The following is a 23,257-nucleotide window of genomic DNA, read 5'->3' on the forward strand; positions in this document are numbered from 1 at the left end:
CTTTATGATCACAGGACACTCTGGGCTGCTTTGCTTTGGTATAACTCCATTAATCCTTGGTGATTTTATAGTGTGCCGTGAATCTGACACCTTGACTTTGGCTCTGACACCTTCACCAGCTCACCCAGGGAGGGTTCCCCCATCACCTTCCCAGAAAACTAGTTTACCTTGAGCCATCCTGCGTAGAAGAAGAACTGTAACAGTGTGAAGATTGGAATGTAAAGATCTAAGTCATGTCCCTGATACCCTTGGTCAGTATCCAAAAATTGGCGCCCTATCAGGCAGGCAAAGAAAAAAGTATAGACTGCAAGAGTAACAACCTGCAAAGAACAAAACTTAATTGGAAACATGTCATAATACAGTCTTATGCATAAGGCATCACATATCCAAAGGCCTCTGACTGCCTTTTGTAATACTATTTACAAATCTGTAGAAAATGTTACAAATAAAGAGGCCACATGAGTAATTATAGCTAGGAAGTAGACCCAGGAAACAAAAATTTTGGTGCTTCCCCGCTCTCCAGATTATGCAAGGACTTCAAAACATCTCTACATTAAACACAACTTAAATATTTAACCAGGCGTCCACAATCCAGTGGGACTCAGGGAGTGCCCAACAGCCTGCCAGTTAAGTCTATGGACATTTGGCACAAATCTCCCCTTTTATGGAAACCGTGTTTCAAATTTTGTGAAAGACAACATCTCAGTACCTGGGTATAGACCAGTGGAATTCCAACCCAGTCATAGCCAAACAAAAGGCTACACCAAGACCGGTACTTATTCATCTCCTGAATGGGAAGGGAAAAAAAAAAAAAAAAAAGGAAAAAATGGAAACAAACCCCAATGAACTTAAATGGCATCAATTCTGAATGATAAACATTTTGTTACAGTTCATTTTTATACATGCAAAAGGACAGGGAGACAAGAAAGTGTAGTATAAATGGATTAAATTATTATATCCAGCAACCCATTGCCATGCTTGAATATTCACTTAATTTATGGAGTTTAAATGGTTTAAGTATGATATCTATTTCTTCACAAATTGTATTCTGTTTATATTTATCTACAATTTAGTTATATACGAAAGAGAATGTGTTCTATCATATAAGGGATGTTTGGCCACGTAATAAAATATTCAGGGAGATTATTTTTCCTGAAACTGATATTAACTTTTTCAAAATGCCAAATAATTCTTAGATTTTTTTTTTTCCTCCAGCAACGGACAAAGTATAAATTTACAGTGAGGCTAGAAGAAATCTTTACTCATCAAATTGTTCTTTCGGGTAATAAATACCTCCTTAGTCATATAAATACAATCCCAGTGCACTGCTGCTGTGTGTGCCTGAGTGTACAGTGGTGCACAGAGAAAAGTGGTACAGACTTTGAGTAAGATCATTTAGATGACTGGAGAGTCGTGTGCACTAAATCAAGTTGTGTAAGTGAAAAGCTACCGCATAGCAATTTAATACTAGTTTTCTGTAGATTTACTTTTTCTACTTACATTCATTAGTGTCTGCAGATCCACACTGTCTCGAATTCTACCCTCTTTCCTTGCCTTCGATGCCAAATTTCCAAACCAGACAAAGGGAACCCAGTATTTTAGGTGGGGAGACTTGAGGTCATCAAATATTTTTCTTTCATATCTTGTCATAAAACCTGTATACAAACAACAGCAGCAACAACAAAAAAAGAGTTGATTTATTCTGTGCAGACAGTACAATTTGTGTAATGTATTTTGAATATGATTATGTTCATATGATATTTCCATAGAACTATGCAAAACACTAATTATAATTCTAAATAGTAGTCTCCTTTAAAAAAAAATATTCCAGCATGACTCTTGCTTAAAAGCAACTTCTTTCTGCACTAAGTATCTGAAAAATAATCCATCTTGATCAATATATGCAGCAATTTGCTATAGCTCTGTTTTTCTATGCGACGGCTGACATACTGTAGATGCAGATAATACTAAGGATTGTACAGATCACTCTCTAGTTTCATATCCTACTTTTAGAAAAATAAGGAACTGGATAACATCAGTCAATAAACTATCACTTTTCAGCAGCGATGGCTTTTAGCAAGATGTCATTATACGTTGCAAGGCAGCCCGGCGACCTTCTGATCCTGATAATTTTTTGGTAAATCTGCAATGAAGTGAGCAAGCCAGGGAGTACGCAGGCATGTGCATAGCAGAGAGCGCACCTTCTGCCAGTGAAATGTTCTCTGCCAGCCTGTGTTTCATCTTTGGGGTTATGCAGGTGAGTGAGGAGAAGGAAGAGGAGCCATGCAGAGAAATCCTGCTGCTCGTGGTTCACTGGGCCATGCTCTGGGGCTGCAGGCTGAAGGCGTGCTGCACTCTGCCTGGCAGCCTGCCTGGCCCTGGCGCTGGGAAGGCGTTATGTTTCCTGCAGGGATAGCCTGGCCTTGTGAAGTCCTGCTTCCCTCCATGGTGAGAAGCTCCAAGGGCAGCCAGGGCTGTGTTTGACAAAATCTGTGCTGCCTGGGATCAGCATGGGGGCAGCTGGCTTTTTTGAGCAACACCTCAACCCCTTTGGGCTTTGTGGGTAGGAAAGTTCAGCTCTGCTCTGCTGTCCTCCTTCCACCTGTGGCTTTGAGAAAAACAACCTCAGAAATCTAATGACAGGTAACCTCACATTTTCTTTTTTACGAATCTTAGATTTTCTAGTATAAGAGCAATCTTTAGGTTTGAGGATCTCAGTTTTTGCTCAGGTGGGTATAAGGCCTCTTTTGCTGTGTTGATATTAGAATTGAAACAGGACAAAGATAGTAACAAAGCAGCTCCAAAATAAGTGGCTCATCCATTACTACAAGTTTAACAATAGATGGAGTGCTGTAAATTCAGTTTTGGGGAACTGAGAATGGAAGTGATTTTCTTCTAGTCCTTTAGCTAGTAGCTAAGAGTTGATCTGTTGATCTGCTCTTACTAACTATGGTGATGATACATGAAGGTGTGAAAAAGAAATATATACAAACTTCCACAACTTTTTTTTTTTTTTTAATGTGAATAAGCTAAGAGCAAAAATTTGTTAACCAAGGTGACCTCTGTAAACACTCTGTTATTGACACTAATGCCACTGCTGTACAGTTGCAATAGTACAGCACAGGAGGTGCGAACACTGCACGTACTTGGAAGGAGCACAAGGATGGTACACATTGCTGTTGGGCTAGAAGAAAAGCAGGTCAGCAGCAAGATATGGTATTCCTGCAGAATCCTGGAACTTAAGAACAGAGTAATTACAACTTTTAAAAGGTGCCTGTGTGGTTTGCAGCCAGCTCTCATAATAAGTTGCACAGAAATAATTGGGTGACTGATTATTGACCTGCTAGCCACAAATCCTCCTGACTCCTGAAAGTCAGTCTTTAAGGCTGCTTTTGATTTTTGGCTAGACATATTTCTTATTATACGACAGGAAAAGGTGTTTCTCTCATGCTGAAACAGAAGGAATATAAAAACAAATGACAGTCTGGAGTATGCAATTCCCTGGAGAGGTTCTGGGAAGTCATTATCGAGAAGGGCACAGCCTGAGGGGTTCATGAAGAAAAGCAAAGCTCCAAGAATCAGGGGAGCTCTGCACTTAAACTGGGTACCTTTTTGTTGAGAAAAAAATAAACATCACTGTTCTTTTCAAAGTAACATTCAAGTTGCCATTATTTCTAATATTAAGGCATTCATGTTTATATTAATTAAATATTGTCTTTGATGGACATTAATAACACCTAGAATACTTATCACAGAAAAATATTTCCTGCTGGCAAATGTTACAGCAACACAAGCAATACACAGTACAGAATTGCTTGTTGTAATTGCAGGGGTAAGAAAGCACCTTATATGCCATGAATTACAGGAGAGGATATTAAACCTCTATTATTAAACTTAAACAGCTTCTAAATATGTTCATCTTATTTTTATTTAAGAGAATTTAAAGAATTAACTGACAAACTCTCTGAACAAGAAGATTGGAACTGGAAGACTGGAGCAGTTCCAGAAAATTGAAAATATTTGGCAAATACTCTGCCAAGATCTTGAAAAGGGTGATCTGAGGAATGATAGGGCACTGAATACTTGCAAAAATGTGAAAAACTTGACACGGGATACAATCAATAAAGCACAAAAAGACAATAATGTGAAGAGTATTAGCCAAAGTGATCTTATAGATAAAGTATTAACGAGAACACAAGTCTGGCTGGAAAAAGTCAGTAGTGCTCTCCCTGAAATGATTCATGGGGTATTCAGGGCTCCCATCAAAATGGGATGGATTGAGGCAAGACTGGTTCAGCGTGCCCATGTCAAATACTGTAATGGCTAGGGGTTAGAAGAAGGAACATCTCCCACATCTCCACAGTGTGCTAACAACAATCAAATATATATGTTTCTCTATTCTCATCTGAGAAAGGATTAGTTAGGTACTTCATTCCAGTGGTGGGTCTGGGATTGTGCACTTCAGTCAACAGCAGGTAGCCATGTCACTGGGTTCAAACCTCACGTTTCTCTTCAACACCTCCTGTTTGGTTTGGGTGGCTTGCTGCCTAGCAGTTGACTCATGTTTTTCAAGATTCACGTTCTTGAGCATCCACCTTTCCTCTCACAACTTGCAACAAACAGGGTTTGAAAGTTAAGGACTGCCAGGCATTTGATCCTTATGGCGTACGTGCTGCAGTACTCAGCATCGTGATGTCATGAGTCTGTGTGAAATGCCTGCCTACAGTTCCATAAAGAATGGTAAAAATGAAATTAAAAGCTTAGAAAATAGTTATGAGGAAGGTCCGGAGCTGAAAACCATACCTTGCAGGAAGAGACTAAGGAAGATGAAGCTCATATTTTTTTTCAAGCTTCTATGCCCTCCACTAATAGGTAGTTATTGAGAGAAAATGGTATTTTCACCTAACTAAAAAAAAAGAAAGAACAACCAAAACCATTTAAAAATCCAGTGAACAGAAAATGACTGCATGCAAGTTCAGGCTCTGAATGAAATTCCACTTTTCAACAGTGAGTTCAGTGTTGTGAATGCCAGCTCTGCGGCGTATTCTCCATTGTAGTCAGCTGAATCAGAGCTGCTTAGATTCCTAGAAGGTATTACAGTTCGGTCAGAAATTGCAGCTTGATAAAGGAGGTTGTGAGTAAGCTTTTCTGCCGTGTGTTGTGGATGAGTCAGACTAGATTATCATTGTCCTGCTCTCAGATTTAAAATCTACGAATTTAAGCAGTGCATTTATTGAAAAGGGAGATGTGTAGCAGTAGTTACATTATGGCAGTTCTCAGTTTGAGAGCAAAATGCAAAATCGGCACAAGTTGTTTCAGTGATGCCTGCTCTGTAAGTATCAGATTCTGCCACTCACGTTCATATTAAATGTTGCCCTCCCATGCAGCCTGTTATATAATGCCGCAGGGAATTAGGGAGGGGATAATTGCAGAGTGCTGTCTTAATCACTGGATGCTCGTAGTAGCAAAATATACCCTCAAGTGCTCAATACTGCATCAACAAAAATTCTGTGGCACAATGTGCATAAGGACCTACACAATCTGTACTGAAATCCACGGAGCTGCCTGCCAATTCTTAGTTGTGTAGTGTATAGTAGAATGTTTTCCACTGTGCAGAAAAAAAAAATAAAAAAAATCTTGTTTTCCAGTCTACAATTTTTGTACAATGCTGCGACATTTTGTCTCTTTTGGAACAGATTGTCTTTAGCAATAGGGAGGCAGAGCTGGATTAGCCTGCTGGAAATGTGGTAATTTTCCAGTACATGCTAGAAGCAGATTGCTTGGAGAGAGCAACAGAAGCTTCCTTGACCTCTCACAGGCTCAGGTAAACAATATTTTTGAAAAGCACATGGAAGAGAACTACAAAATTCAGCTGAATTTTGGAAAAAGAGTGACAACACAAATGATTTTTTTTTTTTTTTTTTTGTAAGATCAGTGCATTCTGCATGGATTTTTTTTTTCTTTTAACATCCAAAGCTTCTTACACATATTTGAATGTGTATATGTATATACACACTGCATATTTTAACTTGCTACAACTTTGCTTACTAATCCATGCCAAAGGAATAATTTTAAGAAATGTAAAATGTTCAGTAAAAACATATCTCCTATTTGGAAGAAATCACCCAATCTCTTTGCTGAGAGAATAAAGACATGTTTAATACTTAGTATATCTATCCTGGAAAAGCTAAGTTTAAGGTGAGGTTGTAAATTCAAAGAAAAAAGTCCCAGAGTTTGGGATATTCAGAGTGTATCCCAACCAATCTGTGACCTATTCAATCTACTCAGAAATAATTGAGATGAAACTGTATTTGTGATGTGTCTGTGGAAACCAGTCCCTGATGCACTAGACCCTAGACATTGAGACAATGATGGATAAAAAGTCAGCACTCCTAATGCATTATATGACATCACAACTATGTCAGTTTTCACGCCTTGGAAAACCTTGTACCTGCTCCACATGCTTGTTTGTTGGGGACAGACCTATTGTCCCCACAATGTCTGCAAAAAGATCCATGTGAGAGTCTCCAACTCATTCTGCTTTCTGTAGGGCCACTAGATGAAGTCTTGAAGAACACTAAAGGTGGCCATCTAAAGGCACTTCAATTAATGCAGTGGCAAAAAAGTGGCACTTTGACAAGGGTTAGCGTGACAGACACATGGGGCCAGAGAAGAGAGAAAACATGAAGGTGGTTCCTTCCTTCCCTGTGCTCCTACACATGAGGGAAAGAAAAAGAAACTCTGGGAGAAGGACACAGCAGTACCTGCACCCACCACGTGGTCCATGGTGGGAAACCTTTTGTAGACGGCTGTGCTCACGGAGCGAAAGATGAGCAGAGAAGTTAAATTCACGTAGCGCATTAGAGTCCTCCTGAGCAAGCGGCCGTATTCATCTCTTCCCTGGACACAGCTGGAGATCAAGAACATCAGTCGGTCTGGCCATGGCAAATTCACAAACTGGTTCCACCACCGGTTCACCACCAACGTGACATAGAAACCTGTGGGTTGGAAGAAGAAAAAGGTCCAGTCCCTATCAGGGCTTCTGCTTAGCTTACCTTAATTTACATTATAGGGCATTATTCATATCACTAAGGTACTACATTCCCCAGAATACATGTAAATGTAGTAAATCATGTCAAAATCAGTATGTAATCAATACTTATTTAATAGACACTGTAACTTAATGACCTGTTACATCTGAGTATCTCATACAATGTTAACACAAACTTCCAAATTTCCTTTTCTGCAGTAGACTTTGAGTGAATTTAGTGCTTTGCAAGGTCAGGCACAACGTACCAGTGTTAGTGGGCACTATATATATTTATATATACGTTAAAATGCTCTTTTGCTGCAATATTAAGAACTTGAGCATAAATGTTGATGTGACAAAAGCAACCTGACTTTAAGGAAACCTGCTGGAAGCCGATGACTTTACTGTGAGCCTCTAATCTCCCATATGCCCCTCAGCTCTGCAATGCTTCCTTGCACATACACTTACAAGATACTTGGACAGAGACAGTGTTGGAGAATAATTTCACGTGTAGCCAGTACTTACCAAGCACAAAAGTTACTGGGATTTGTTCTGCATATTTGTCACAGTAAATTGATAATTTTTCAAAGAACCGTTTTTGGCTTCCTGTAAGAAAAAATCTGCAGCAAAAATAAAATGTATATGTCCTTTTGCGATATTCTGGCACTACAAAGTGCAAATACATGCAAATGATCATATAGTTGTATTTGGGAGCAAGCTTGGCTAACATCTTCAAGAAGATTCTTAAAGTGCTGAACACTTGTACCATGTCATAAAGAAGCTAGAGAAGACTATTATTCTCATGTCCTTGCTGTTTTCTCATGACTAATTCGACTGGCACTGCTAATTACAGTCAATACACCTTTAGAATTAGCATGCTATCTCACCCAGACCAGTGATGATAATAAGAGGTAAGTGAGCAAGCAGAGCTTGCTCTCATTTTCCAGAGGGCTACTTAACGAAAATGCTAAGGTCTGTTTGAAGTGCAAAAAGTTGCTGATTTCTACTCACTGTTATTTGAAAATGCCACATTGTTGCAGCAGTTTTTGCTCTTACTCCTGCAAAATTTTGCTTATCCACAAACTGAAAAACACAACTGTATCCGTCTTGTAGTGGGGAAAATATTCATCAGGTGATAGAAAATTAGTGGAGCACAGCAACTTATTCCCATGGAGAAATATATCTAATGAAATACAGCAGGCTTAAATACAAGCAATTATTTTATTTGGCTCTATAGGTATTACAGTTATTCTTTGATTTCATATAAAAGGAACACATGACAAAGATTTGGTGGATTTTGCTTACAATCATGTAGTAAAAAATGTGGTATATATTAAGGGCTTTCCATGTCATATTTATTACAGTCTTTAATTGCCTAACTTTTCAGTGAAACTAGATTAATTTAAATGAATGTCAGACTTCATTTTTTCTTACATATTAATGCTGCAATTTTCTTTCTGAATGTACAGGTATAGACCACTGAACATTGTGTGAAGGTGGTCATTAATCACAAACAAACTGAAGCTATTTTTCCTTGTTACACATAAAAAGAAAACACCGGGGGCTAATTACAGATTGAGGCAAGATCTGAATCATGGTTTTGATACACTTGTGTAGTGCACTTCATCAATTAAAAGGCTCACTACATTAAATGGTGCGTTGCTTCTGTTTAATTCACACCTTGGTGGAAGCAGTAGCTCCCCTTCTGGCCTGGCCCTCCCGGGTGCTGTGTTGCACCCAGGTAATAACCACAGCGATTTTCCAGCTAGTCTTGCTTGTCCCTTTGCAAGCTTGGATCCTTAAAAATAAAGTTAGTCATGCCCTCCTACCTTTAAGGATAACTTCACCTTTCCTGAGAAAAGACTATATAACCTGCCCCTCAAATTATTCACTTCAGTGTCGTCCGTGAAATTACCCCTGAGCAACTGAAGACCAATTCTGCAAGCAAGAAATGCCTATACTCATCATTCAAAGCAGAGAGGCGCACACAGTGCCAGAATGATAAAGGCTAGATATCACGGGCTACTTATGGGTATTATTAGTTAGCCTAACTAACTAATTTAGGCTAACTTATTTAGCCTAACTTCAGCAGAAGGGTTGCTCAGCATTGGCAGAAGGCTGAGAGTGGAATCAGTCGAGTACGATAGACCATATTTTATTTTCACTCTACATGCTTCCTCTGGATCTAAGAAGTAAATGTGGAAATTAAAGGAGATTAGAAAAGGTTCGAGGAAAGGATGACAATTATGTGGCACCCCCCACCCCAACCAGTCACTCATCAGCCTAATGCTACAAAGTGTGAACCTTCAGTATAACATTTAATGAGATGTGAATTGGAAAGAGTGTACCTGTATAATACACTTATCGCTGTGTAAAGAGTAGCAAAAACAATAAATTCTCTGTACAGCAATTTGTAGATGCTGCCTTTCCACTTTAGGAGCAATCTGTGAAATCCAAAGAAAGTGGCATTTGCTACTTTGCTGGAATAAGTGACTGTCATCGTCTTGGCAGGCTGTGCCTAGAAACAGTGGAAGAGAAGCAGGAAACCAATAACATTTTAGACAGCGTATCCTAACCTGAACGCACACAGATATACACGCACAAATATACATATAACAGTATACATAAACATATGCTGTGTGTTTCTATATGTAAAAAGAGAGAAAAATGTGAAGATCTCATGGTTACAAGCCCTGCTGAGCTGCAGGTAGATGGATGCAATGTTTGGTTGGCCCCAGCCACCACCCAAAAGCAGGAACCAGCGCCAGATGTGGCTGCCCGCCTGGGTGGCAGCGGCAGTGTCAATGGGGACACATTACACCTCCAAAGCCTCTGCTTACTCCCAATTTTCTCCAATCTGGTGCAAGCAGAGAAAAGGAAGCAAATTTGCTTGAATTTTTCCCAAACTCTGTCAGAGCTCCAGCAGCAGAAGCAAAGCTGAATTCACCAATGTACCTTCCTCCCCAGCCGGTATTTTTAGCTGGCTTTGGTAATTACACTCATCGAGAAGCAAATGAGATCTGGAGACGGCCTCTTTCATTAACAGTTACGACAGCAGCTGAGATCGGCTGGGGAACCCTGTTATTTTTCTCCTTGGCAGCTAGACACACTCAGCACTATGCTGGTGCTTCAGCACTGCATGGCCATGCAAAAAAAGCCACAGGGTTGCTCAGGTAGACAGCGTGCAACACCACGTAATTAAAGCAGCGCTAAAAGCATACTGGCAAATATTTTACACTGTTTTTCTTGCTTGCTTACTCGGTGTAGGGATGCTACAGTAACTTTTCTGTGCTTGCAGAGAATTTAACTCCAAATAGAGATGAAAGCACTTTTGTACAGCATTCAAGAAAAGGAACAAACAAGACAAGCACAAACCCTCAGGGTAGTTATTGTGTAAGACACTAGCCTAAATATTGTTCTTGTACGCATTTTCTTGGTGCCAGTGTAGGTCACTTACTCTCAGAAAGAAATATGAACCCACAGTTAATAGATGGCTTGATAGTGTTTTATGTAACTTGGCTACATCTCCTATGCAGAGCATAAAAACAAGCCATTAAAATTCAGCTGTAAAAGTGCCACTTTTTCTTTTAGTCACCATGGGAATCAGCAGGGAAAAGACACCATAAGCCTCCTATTACTGACAGACTGTCTCTTCCCATGTGCCGAATGTCTGCTTGAGGTTTGCCAGCTTGAGCTCTGAGACTTTTGTTTTGGTATTGTTTTTTTTTTTGGAGATGCATGGTTTATATTCCTTAGCATCCAAATCCAAATGATAGTTTTTCTGCATCTGAGACTGGACACATCCCTTTAAATGTTGTTGTTGTTGTCATTGAACTCCCAAAAATTAAATTCAGGAGCCAAACTGACTGGCTGGCGTGCAGCAGTGCGGCCCTGCCTGCTGGAAAGCCTGTGGTCAGGATGCAACATTAAGGAAATGGAGGCAGAGATCTCCATTCCCAGCAGAAATGGGGCTTTAAAGGCAAGGAGAGGTCAGTGGCTAGGCCAAAGGGTAGGAATGGGGTAGAAAGATGTTGTCAGCATTACACTGAGTCTCCTGGGACGGCTGTAGGAGGCTTTAACCTTGCCCATAATGCCAGGCAGTGTGTGTGTTCAAACAACACAGTGAAGAAGTGTCCACCAGGATCACCTGTCACCAGCTCCAGCACCCTGTTAGCTGCAGGGCTGTGTTTTTTCCCCCGACTCCCTCTCCAGTTTCTGAGATCTGTGCATTTAGTGTGTTCCCCCTGGCTTTCCTATACAGCATCAGTGCCTGCATGGTGCCAGAAATCGACACTAGCTCAGCAGGACAAAATGGGTTCACCCCCTCTAAGGACCTGCAGCAAATCCTGCCTGGAAATGCTGGTGGGTGGATTTTGGCTACAGCTGCAGAGCTGTAATGATAATAGGATTCCGGATTATGAATATTTCCCCTGACATTAAGCTGGGAGAGGGGAGTTTTCTCCGTGAAGTGCAATTTGCCTGCTTAAGTTGAACAGCTACATTTCACTTAATCAGATTCCTGCCATCTCTCTTAGCACTTTGCTTGAAGTCCTTGGCTGTGAGTAGAAAATCTTCATGTGAATGTGGGAGGCACGGGCACCAGTGGCTTTTAATTTCTGCCTCAGAAATGGGGCAAATAAAAGTGAGACTCTCACAGCAATTTCAGGCTGTGGTGCCTTGGTTTTCTTGCCTTGCCTTGCCTGGGATGTTCTGTATTTTAGTTTCCTGCTAAGCAAATGTGTTATTGAATGTTGATCGTTGGGCTCATACAGGGGTTTCAGGGTGAAATGTAATGTCCCAAAATACACCTTAGGTCAGATTAGGTGACCTGAGATCACTTCAGACTATAGGAACTATGACAGAGAGCAATGTGTCTGTCTGGTTAGATCTTAGCAAGTATAGATTTAAGACTGCACTTGTGTTTTTCCCCTGTGAACAGCTACCACCACACACGCATTTAGGCAGCAAATTTTTGCATAAATCCTGGTGCTGTGGCTGATTCCTGTGCGGTGGTCCCAAGCCTTTGGGACATGGGCAGTGCTTGCCCGAGAGTCCTTCCAGCATTACTCATGGTCACAGGAAATTAAAAAGCTAAAGCTGAGGCTGACAGGAAGAGCGAAGGATCACGATGCCCCCAGCACATTCCTGCCTGTCTTGGCTGGGGCCACAGAAGGAGAGGGCACTGGATCGGACACCGCAGGAACTGCTGCCATGCAAGACTGTCCTGTTAATCGCCTTGCCCTGGGCTTCATTAGCAGATACAGGGCTAGGCTTTCTGCTGGTTTGGATTTGTGAGTCCCAACGACGTGACACAAGTTATACCCATTTTGTGCCTGCAGAAACTTTGGCTCACATCCGCGACATTGCTTTTCCTTTGGCTCAGTGTTTGCTCCCTCTCTGAAACTTTCTCCAGCCTGGACCGAAATGTGAGGTATATATCACTCCACTTGTGCTAAGATCATCAGATGTCCTGAGACATAAATGCCTAAAAATAAAAGATCTTTTTCCCCGCTAATATTGAGCCCAGTTGTAAATAGGATTTTTGCCTGGCTGAGAATTTCAGGATGCATTAGAGTTCGGAGAGAAACCACAGTAAAAAATAACAGCAATCAGCGTTCCCTAACTGACCATTAAAGAGACATTACAGAACATATAAATAAATAGTGCCTCTGCGCAGACCTACCCTTTGTCATTGTGTTATCTGATTTATTTGTTTATGGTATATTAGAGAAAGCAAGCGAGAGAGAGAGAGAGATCGGCGTTAAGTCAGACACAAAAGTACATCGAGCACGCTCCATGCCCACTGACCTGCTATTTGGATCTGGCAATCCAAGCACGAAGGCAAATCCCGGACCCTTCCTCTTGCTCAGATGTCCCAAACAGGGCACCCCTTGGGGCTGGTGTAATCCCTGGGCTCTTCCCCTAACCTGAAGCAGCGATCGCTTCCACCGAGCCCCGGGAGGAGAGGACTGACAAGCACAGGGGTTAAAATGTCTTTCCACTTCTGGAAGGCTGTTTTTGCCAAGTCCTCTGTCCTGTCAGTTACACAGGGAACAAACGCAAGCAGCAGCAGCAGCAGCAGCTGCTGATCTTGCTCTTTTCTAGTCTATAATTATAACGCCGCTCGCCGTCGGAAGGACCCCTTTCATTTGGATGCAGAGCCTTGCCACGGCTTGGCCGGCACCTCCAGTTTTCTCCATTTTATTTCCTGTCCCCAAACTGGGAAAGGCGAGGAGCGTTTTCATCTGGGACCTTAGAAGAGTCACCTCCTCAGACCTAGCACTGACTGCATCTAACCAGGAAGACCAGACAACCTGGACAAATTTGGGACAAATTTAGGGATGTGCCCCAGGTGCACCTGGTTCCCACCCTGCAGCACATTGCTGCTCTCCCGCTGCCTTGAATTGGGAAATGAGGGCAGCAGGGCCCTCAGAGCCTCTCATCCCTCAAAATAAATGCAGCGGCTCTTACAAGAAGTCCCATCAGGCTCAGTGAACCTGTTCACGATGGCACATTGGCGGCTTTGTGTGACTGGAGGGAACTTCTTCCCCTCTTCCCCTCTGTAAAACGAGATGGACTCCCTCTTTTATGACTCATGGCATTAAGAGGGAGCTGTAAAAGGTGACAGACTGTGAAAGCCCGTGAGAGGCCATATAATGTTGCCATAAATCTCTATGGAGAATGAAATAGTGTGGCTGCGAAATAAATAAATAAATAAATAAAAATTCCAGGGGGAGAGAGTAAGCAAGATTTATGGATTTAATACATTTTATGATGAAAGGTTTTTTCCCCTGCCTTCACCCCATTATAAGGTACAAAGCTATCTGAGAGCACTTATTTAATTAGGACTCTCTCTGAAAGCAAATCAGCCACTGTCATTGTTTGCCTTTCTTCCCATTGGCAATCGCAGAAGGAAGACACTTTGATGTCAAGGCAGGCGAGACACGAGACTGTGGCATGTGTGTGTCAGGCAGCGGCCTGCAGTGAGAGATGACAAATCATTTTAACATTCGGTGACTTGGCGTGAAGAAACGCGCTGCCTGATCCTATTACAGCGACGGCCCGCCCCGAGAAGACTCCTAATGACAGGGATCTTCTAAGGTCATCGTTAAAATAATCACTCAGACCTGAAACTCAGACCCCACGGGCTGCCTCCATCCACCTGAACGCGGAGGAAGGCAGGGAGGGCAGAGCTATAGCTTGTGACTGCTACCGGGAGTCCCCGCTTAAGGAGCTTGTTACATTTTCTTGCTGATGCCATTATCTGTGGCAGCATGAATGGAGACCTTTTGCTGTAAATTTTAAGGCAGCCTTACATTGTAATTCAGCTCTTCTGTTTGTGTTTATGTTGGTATCTTGAATGCACAATGTGAGCAGCACATTGGTGGGAGGCTGCAAAAGCTCAGTTATTAGAGAAGGGCCGTGAAAGCCATCACCATCACTTCTTTGTCCCTCATCTAACTAAGGACTGGCTACGGATCTCTGCAAAAATCCTTTTTTTCCAAGACTTTAGAAGCTGCCTTCTGCTTTCAAGCAGACAAGAAAGAAGAGGGACTTGGGAGGAGGAATACAGCAGCAAATGCTGTTCCCCATCTCCAACAAAGCGTCAGTGATGTCAGCTAAGGCTAAAGACTGAGGAAATGTTGTTTAACTCTGCTTTGCTCTTGGGGGATGCTGACAGTCGTGACAGTCCTGCTGTATACAAAATGCCTGCCACCTGTGACCTGCTATTTGAAACTAGAACTGATATCTTGTACTTTCTTAAAATCCCGTCTTTCTGCCAAATTCATTGAATGAGCAAATCTAACCTACAAGGAGCCTCCTGGGCTATCTGAGTGATCTTCTGGCCCTTTAATGCAAGGTTTAGCAAACCAGCAAGTTCAAATAGGGTGCCAACTGAGTAACTGGTTAATAGGCTGCTGATGTGTACAACATAATAGAGGGAACAAATAAATGTGTATATTTTGTGGAATTAAAAAGATTTTATTTCTGTAAGGATTTGTATTTGTATTGTCTCTCCTCTGCTATGTAACTGTTTCCACTGTAAGATGCGTGGGTGGTCATCACCATTTATTAGATTTTTAAATGTAATTAAGCCCACTGCAGCAAATGAAGTTTTATAGCAAACTCTTAGAATCTCATAATAATGAGTAAGGGCCTGCAAAGTATTGCTGGAGCTCCAGTGATCTCTATACTATAAAGCACTAATTATTTCACCTTTGTATTTGAGGAATAATTCTGCAGACCCTGCAGACCTTCTAAAACCTATATGGAGTCTCATCACAGATCATTAATCCAAATGAAGATAGCTTCAAGACATGATAAGTAATACTTTGAGATATTCACACCTTTGCTCTCACAAGCAACTATTTTTATCAGGTGTCATGTGCCTGGTAGCATGTAGAAATGCTGTTTGTACACAGTAGGTTTCTAAAAGGTCATCAAAAAAGGATAGATGTTTGAAGTGTGTGAAACAGTATTTCACATTTGCAATGAATGATTTAAGTTTATCATTTCTTGTGCTTTTTCAGATCTTTCATGATGGACATCCTTAGCATCATTGACAAACAAGGGCAAAGGACGTCCTTTGTTTTTACAGACATATATGGAAGACAGGAATTTGAGAGGTCTCATCTGCAAAAATAATTTTCAGAAGTTTCTCTAGATGTTCAGCTCCACTGGTGATCACTACTAATGGTGTATTTTGCATCCACGTTCTCTTTGTTTTGGACAAATATAAATTGCAAAGGGACAAAAATATTGTCATTCTGTGTAACTAAACAGGTTTCTGCTGTTACCATCAATGGGTGTTTAACAAGACAATGCAGTGCAGGAGATGGTAGGAATCTATCAAATACAAGTTATTTCATTTCTTGGTCCTTCCTGCTTATTTTCTCTTGATTTTCTTTTGGTTTTCCAGTCTTCTACATTGGAAGATTTCTGGAAGAAAGTAATTAATATTGCATGTTAGTGAAGCTTCAAGCAAACACGACAGTATCTCTAACAATACATTATACCAATACCCAAAGAAATGTCATAATAACAAGGCTGAAATGTAGTATGAACAACATGAAAGAATCCCCTCGTTGAAAAGAAGTGAATAATTAAAGTGTTGGGAAGAGGGTGGTATTAAAGAAGCTGCTGTCAGATTTTCTCAGACAAGAACGGATTGGGTTTTGCTTTATTTTTCTACTTACTGTCACTAGCTGCTAGAATTCCCATCTTAAACAAATGAACAAATTAACATAAAATGTCCTCTGACCTTAAGGGGAACATTTGGAGAGCTGCTGTGGTATCTTACAGCCTCTTTCATGAGAGAAACGGCAATAATTAAAAGTTAATCTACTGTGAGAGATACCACCATACTTAGCATCACTCAGTGCTGGTTGTGGAAATATACTTTAAAGCAGGCTGGTTTATCTCTGGAAGTCACATGGTAGGATACTTCAGAGGATTACAAATGAATTTGTCTGCAGCATAAAGCCGGCTGCCTCCACAGATTCATTCTCAGAGTCCTCTAAGACCGTATTCAGAAACACTTCATTTTGCATTTTCCTTGTAATGAAATAACCAGCATTTTTTGCATAGTAGTGCTGGGTTTGTTATTGTGAGTATTGTTATTACTGTGATTGCTGTCAGCCTCAACAATCCTTTTATTGCCAGAAGGTGCACACACACCAAAGTGAACTGATAGCACAGGAGCTGTCAGACAGAGATGGGATGGACAAAGCACCACGAGTGAGGTGTCCAGGAGCCGGACTCAAAGGCCAACTTTCTCATGAAAAGGACTTTCTCATGAAAAGGACAACTTTCTCATGACTTAAAATAGAGCTAACTGCATAGCTGGGCGTAACCAGTCTTTTTTACTTGGGGGATCTGTTGTAAAGCTGAGGTGCAATATACTGCCTTTGTTAGAGGTGTGATTAAACCACGCTGCTGCAACTGATGGAAGAAACTATGCCCTAACTTACCTCTAAATGTAGAGGCATGTTACCACTGAATCCATCCAGGACTGTAAGGGCAAGGGATTTTCTTCAGCTGTTATCATGGGCAGAGAGGTTTTTGCAAGTGTCTGACTGTATGAGTGAAAAAGGGAAAAATGAGGCAGAAGATATTCAAAGAATGATCTGGAGACTAAGGACAGACAGAAAAGTGTCTGCAGGAAAAAGTGTTTAGAAAAAGCAAGTTCTTTTGCTTTAGATGTTTTCTGTAAAGGATTTGGAACCAGAAACTATTCATTGCTGCTGCACTTGGGAGAACAAGGTTATTGGTATTTGTGTATAAAAAAGGATTGCATTAGGATGCCTGACTACCACCAATTTCTCTTTGTAAAGGGAAAAACTGACAAGAGCTCTTTTTCTTATTTACCTGATTCCAGTTCAAAAAACAAAACAAAACAAAACAAACAAACAAACACACACACACACACAAAAACAACACCCCAAAAACACACACAAAAAAATCCTTAACAATACTTACTGCTGTTAAAAGAAGTCACTTGATAAACACATGAAAAGGATAAAACTGAGGACTTGACTCAGGGACCCAGACAGTCCTTCCAGTCCTGCCTTAAAGCCAGTTCTGGTTTTCCTTCCTAGCATAGTTCAATGCTAAACATTTCTCTCAGAGCTTTGATTGTTTTGCAGATGTTGATTATGAGGAAAAAAAAAAAAAAAGAGTATAAGAAGAGAAAGTAGCACCCAGGAAAAAAAGAATAGCGACTTAAATAGCGAGTTTAGTGAACCGACATAGACAAACACAACCAGCCTTCCGTTTTTGTATTTCCACCTGAGCTACAACAAATCCTCTTCTCTGCTTTCCGCAACTTTTTGGTTAAAAATGCCTAAATACCCTTAGAAGCTTTTGCAAAATATGCCCTATGCTGTTTGTTTACCTTGGTTCAGAATCGAAAGTCTCCCTGCTCCCCCAGCCATGAGGTTCAGTCTGTGAGCCAGGAGTGGACGGACTAAGCCCCAGGCTGGCTGGAAAGGGGGAGAAGCTTGTTGGGTTGCTGCCCAGCCAGATGACATACGGGTATGGCACGCTGCTAGTTGGGGGATTTGTTCTTCACACTCCTCTGGGTAAATCCTTGTTTTGACTATTTTAGTGAGGTGGGGGAAAGCTTTTCCTGCCATGGTGAGTGTGGGTACATCCCAACTCAACGTACGTAAACATTCATGGAGACAAGAGTCTTGGGAACAGCTGGCACTTTGGAGGCCACTTTGCTTCCGTCTGTTAGAGGCATAGCAGAGTAATCCTTCTCTTTTTTAGAACTGAAACTGTTCTGGTTTCCATACCACATCAGCTTTTTTACCATCTATGGGACTGAAGAAAGGATTTCAGAAAACCCTCTCCGATCTGCTGCACCAAGCTCACAAAGCATTGCTGCCATGGGCAAGTCAGCTCAGGACACAAGGAGAAAAGGCCACTGGGGGTCATTCCTATGCCTGGTAGAGTGATGTCCATACAAACTAGAAAATGCTGGACAGAAGAAGAATAAAACGGCTTTTCTGTTGTGTAGGGAAATGGTTGGCAACTTCAAAAGCTTTCCTTTAAGACCAGTTTTACTCCTCAGAACATGGCAATAACTGGCAGCCTTCGTTCGAGTCAGTTTCTGAATCTCTGTATCATTGAGCAAAAATAATGAAAAAATCTGTCCTGTAAAGCTACATTTTGAATGTTTATAGAAACTTCGGTCTGAAAAAAATGAAGACTTCTGAAACACTTGTTTTCTGAATGTTATAATAGGGCCACATGTTATGGGGAAGGAGGAAGAAGTCTCAGGAATTTCAGTTTAGATGGATAAATCAAAGCACAGTGAGGGTGTCCTGATCCAAAACAGAACTGTGAATAAAACACACAATTCCTCAATCCTTACCCTATGTTTTTCACTGTTACTAGCTGGAGTATTTAGTGGAGATATTGTTGAAATCTCCTCAGGTAAAAGGATTCTTGAGCTTTACAAATAGATTTATCAGAATTACAAAGTTTGGCTTTCAGGGTGTCAAGTTTCAGGTGAAAATGCATTTTGTATTTTTATTTTTTGATTTCTGAGTTCAGTTTTGGCATCTCTGCCATTTTCCAGCTAGGGATGAACATGGTGTACTATTTTTAATTGCACTCAGGATCTGTCCCTGGCTTGCTTCTAAAGATAAACGAGACCACATGTCAGTCCTTACATAAGTTGGTAAGGCCATTTCAGTCTTTTGTTTCTTCCGTTTAGTATTGAATTGCATTTATAAGCACCTTCAAAAAACCTAGAAAAATTATTTATTTTATAAGCAGCAGCAGAATCTGACTAGTTCAGCAACTTGTTTGCAGGATCAGTCCTATGGTCAAAGTGGACAATTTTGAACTAGCGTGCTCAAAGGGGAAGTTAATCCTTGTTACTTAATAGTTGCTTTGTATTCCTGGTCAAAATAAGAACTGCTATTCTTTATTCATTTGTATTTTCCCTAATGAGGGTGGGTTCTGTGTAGTCATATAGTTTTGTTTTGTTTTGAACACAGCTAAGAATTTGCCTTTCTTGTTATATTGTGTCAGTGAGTGGGTTCTGCAGGTTGTGTATAGATACATGCCGTGCACTTATAATTAAGCAATACAAGTCTTTAATGAATATTCACTTTTTAGACACCATTTGAAGCCCTTATTTCTCATACTGATTTATTATGTTGACAAGTCTAACAGAGGAGAGGACTATGAACTGGTTTGAGGTTTTGATTCTGCAACAGATTGATTATGTGATTTGAGCAAACCATTTGAGTCATTCCAAGACAAATGCAAAAGAAGCAACATACGTGATATAGACAGCTTTTGAAATTCCCTCCTATTATGTCATTAAAAAGTGAGGGAAACGCTGGCTTGCATGAACTATTGCAAGACAGTACATGACTAATATAAAAACCATGCTCAAAACATGGTTTTGAACGGCCAGTTGTTAAAGCACGTCATCTCAGAGGATCATACTGGTTCTGATAATAAGCTATACTTTAACTAATGACTTGGCTGATGGAACAACATGTGCACTTACTACATTTGCAAGATATGAAGGGCCAGAATCTTACAAGAACCATGAGGAAAGATTAAACTAACTCTTTAGTCTTTGAGAAAATGGAGGGGATAGATTATGCTGTCAAATACAGTAAAGATTGTTGTTTCCTGTAACCGCTGAGATAAGCTCTTTACCTCTTGTCCTACACTGCAGCAAAGGAGATTATGTTAGACTTTAGGAAGTATTTCTGGCTTGAGGATAGTTGGCAGTGGAAGGCACTGCATAGGGAGGCTGTGCAGCAATCTCCACCACTGGAAATTTAGAGAAAGAGTAAACATCAGTCTTGTCTATTTGCCTTATTATTTTTTTTTTTGGGGGGCGGGAGAGGGATGGTGGTGGTTATTTATGCCAGTGTACCAGTTAGACTTGCTTTCCAAATGTGCAGGTAAAATGTTGAAGAAATATACTTGACTGAGGAACTCGTCTGTGCTGTGGTTCCTCAAACTCTATAACTGGTTCAGTTGAACTAGTAGAAGGAAAAATGTCTTTAGAATAGAGAAAAGTTACAACCTCTGAACCTTTTTTGTCCTTTTTTTTTTTTTTTGTACAAAAAATTTTTTTGTACGTTTTGTACAAATAACAAATTTTTGTTGTTTCTTTACACCATGCTATGGGGTTGCTACACATGTGGGACTTCTATGAGTATATTCATCCTTTGGTTTGCTTGAGTTTATTGTTTTTTGAGATGGAAGAAATAATTACAGTTTATCCAATATTAAAAAACAATAAAAGAAACCAGCAAAAAAAAAAAAAAAAACACAGGCAAGTAAAAACAAGATTTCAAAATTCATCTGTTTTAATTACCTGTGAAAATTTTGAGGCATCCTTCCACACTCAAGCATGTATTAAGAGAAGAACAATCTCCCTCCTTTTTTCCTCCCAACCTTTAGGAGAAAAGATTTGCTTAGCTGGCATTTTTGTTTGTGCATATATGCAACAAATTTTAAATCAATTCAAGTCAGACCAAAGAAAAATGCTGCTCTTGGTTTCTTTAAAGTCCTGGAGGAATTCTTGCCTTCAGCAGAGAAGACTGTGATGTCCTGGGCCTGGCTTCTGTGAAAGACCTTTGTCTCTTCTGCTTTTTCTTCCCTGAAATAGGTTTCTTAATGTCCAGTGGGTTGTAACGACTAGTGAAAGACACAGGCACATATAAAGACCCTGTCAAACTGATGGTTTAAATGCAGTAGAAGATCTGGACAGACAAAGGTGCCATAGTCAGGGAGACTCTGAGTGATGAGGGAACTATTTGCAATGATGTTTGCCACATTTTATTCAACAGTGACTGGACAGAAGCTACACTGATGAGACCATCACTCAGTACATGGATTGCTGTGGCCAAGTCTGACACTGCCAAGATATCTATCTGGCTTTTTTTTTTTTTTTTTTTTCTTCAAGATATCTATCTGGCTCTCTTGGTTGTCACCTCCTCGGATGAACCTCAGACCTGTGCTATTGGTGCCTTTGTCTCTAGTCCTGTCTCTTGCTCTTCCTGACAAGACTTCTTAGATGAATCCTGGACCTGATTTGATATCTTATCTTTCATGCTCACAAAGCCTGTTGCTGTTGCTAGCTCTGGACTGTGCCCTCACTGGTGGGGTTGCCTGTGGCTCCCAGCTCATGATGCCAGGAGGAATAACCCCACTCTGACACTGAAGTACACCTCAGGAAACAGCCAAGGGTTGAATAAAAGCACTCTTTTAGACAAATATTTACTTTTCCTTTTTATGTCTCTGAATTTAATCCAAATTACTTTGACTTTTTAATTTGAACCATATAAATTATATTTTCTGTAGCTTGTTGCTGCCTGACTTCTTAACGTATTATATACAGCAAAATACAGGAATATTCAGACAAAATAAATCTGTTGGTGATTAATTTTAGCACAGTCAAATGGCTTTGAAACTGTATTCCTTTTATTTCTTGAAATGCAAGATGTCTAATCTGGTTAAGACAGCAGATTGTCATGCCAAGTACAGTCATGTACCGGATTAAGAACTATAGGATTACAGATCCTAATTATAGACTCTTGTCAGTTTACTATGTCTTAATACATTGTTTTCAACCTCTGATTCCACTTGTCATGTCTTCTTTGCAATCATGCTTTTAATGAGCTTCCTGACACATCTTCTAATTTGGCAAACCTGTATTCTGATAGCACTGCACAGGTTCTATTGCATAGCAACACCAGGGAATTAAATAATTTTAAAGGTCAAAGCTCTTCAAACTGAAAACTCCCATTCTATGAGGCTTCTTGCAACAAACTTCAAGTTACACTGCTATTTGAATACTTTAATTTTGCACCACTTAGTTTCTTCGTTTTCCAATTCCTTCCAAAAAAGCTATGGATGATGACTCTCTGCAGCCATTTTTGCTGTCTGAGCCATGTAGTCTATGTAGATTCACAGGCTGAAAACCAGTCAAGAATATATTACCGTTTATAGGTAATATATTTACTTTATGATGAATGGCATTGATGTTTCTCTTTTGACATCCTCTTTGTCATATTATTTTGCCCTTGATGAAGCTCTTGCTTGGCGGATGCTATGGTTAATGTGTCACAGAGAACATTATTTGTCTGTGGCAATGTCCTGCAGGACTGGCCAAACGGGATTCTTTCACATTCAGTGGAAAGCTGTCAAGATAATTAACATTTCAATTATTGACTGGAACTTGGCCTAGATTCCTTAACTGATGAATGGGACAAGATCTTGTTTACATCTTTTTTTTTTTTTTTTTTTTTGCTAAAGTTCCTCACCAAAGTGCAGGGTGCAGTCAGTGCAGCTGTCATTGGAAGCACGCTTCTTGGTGATCGCACTGGACCAGTGGTAAAATTGAGCCCTGGCTACGGCAGCTTTCCAACATTTTGCCTACTGCTTCTAAAGACATATAAACCACAAAACAATGCAGACCAGGACTTCAAAGGTTAAAAAAAAAAAAAAAAAAAAAAAAAAGGCAAAGTGTGCATGTTAACCTCTGAAAAGATGGAAAATTGCTTGATCTATTGTGGTTGTATCAAGGTGGCCCTAACGAAGGCTAAGGACATAGGTAAACCAAGATTAGAAGTAGTAATCTCTCTTTATCGGACAAACTACTAGAGCTGGAAAAACAAATCTTTTTAGCGTGTGAGCTCTGTTTTAGCTGTATACATGACCTTATTTCACAAGTCTTGAGCATAC

General features: G+C 40.5%; 1 protein-coding gene across 9 annotated transcripts in view; it reads right to left on the reverse strand.

The window, feature by feature from the left end:
* BEST3 (bestrophin 3) overlaps positions 1-23,257 on the reverse strand; it is a 33,859-nt gene that overhangs the window by 8,731 nt on the left and 1,871 nt on the right. The window contains exons 2-10 of one of the 9 annotated variants that reach the window (XM_072034812.1): positions 20,439-20,547; positions 20,216-20,332; positions 12,839-15,970; positions 9,379-9,548; positions 7,556-7,650; positions 6,765-6,998; positions 1,501-1,655; positions 710-787; positions 168-320 (exon numbers count right to left, since the gene is read on the reverse strand). In XM_072034812.1, the coding sequence (XP_071890913.1) occupies positions 168-320; positions 710-787; positions 1,501-1,655; positions 6,765-6,998; positions 7,556-7,650; positions 9,379-9,530 (867 nt within the window). In that variant the 5' untranslated portion in view covers positions 9,531-9,548; positions 12,839-15,970; positions 20,216-20,332; positions 20,439-20,547. Of the gene's footprint in view, positions 1-167; positions 321-709; positions 788-1,500; positions 1,656-6,764; positions 6,999-7,555; positions 7,651-9,378; positions 9,549-12,838; positions 15,971-17,001; positions 17,107-17,509; positions 17,663-17,924; positions 18,757-20,215; positions 20,333-20,438; positions 20,548-20,885; positions 20,966-23,257 lie in introns of those variants that run through there. The other 8 variants (XM_072034819.1, XM_072034841.1, XM_072034822.1 and 5 more) reach the window with 8 other exon arrangements.

Source organism: Anas platyrhynchos, chromosome 1 (assembly GCF_047663525.1).
Source record: "Anas platyrhynchos isolate ZD024472 breed Pekin duck chromosome 1, IASCAAS_PekinDuck_T2T, whole genome shotgun sequence".
Lineage (NCBI taxonomy): Eukaryota > Metazoa > Chordata > Aves > Anseriformes > Anatidae > Anas > Anas platyrhynchos.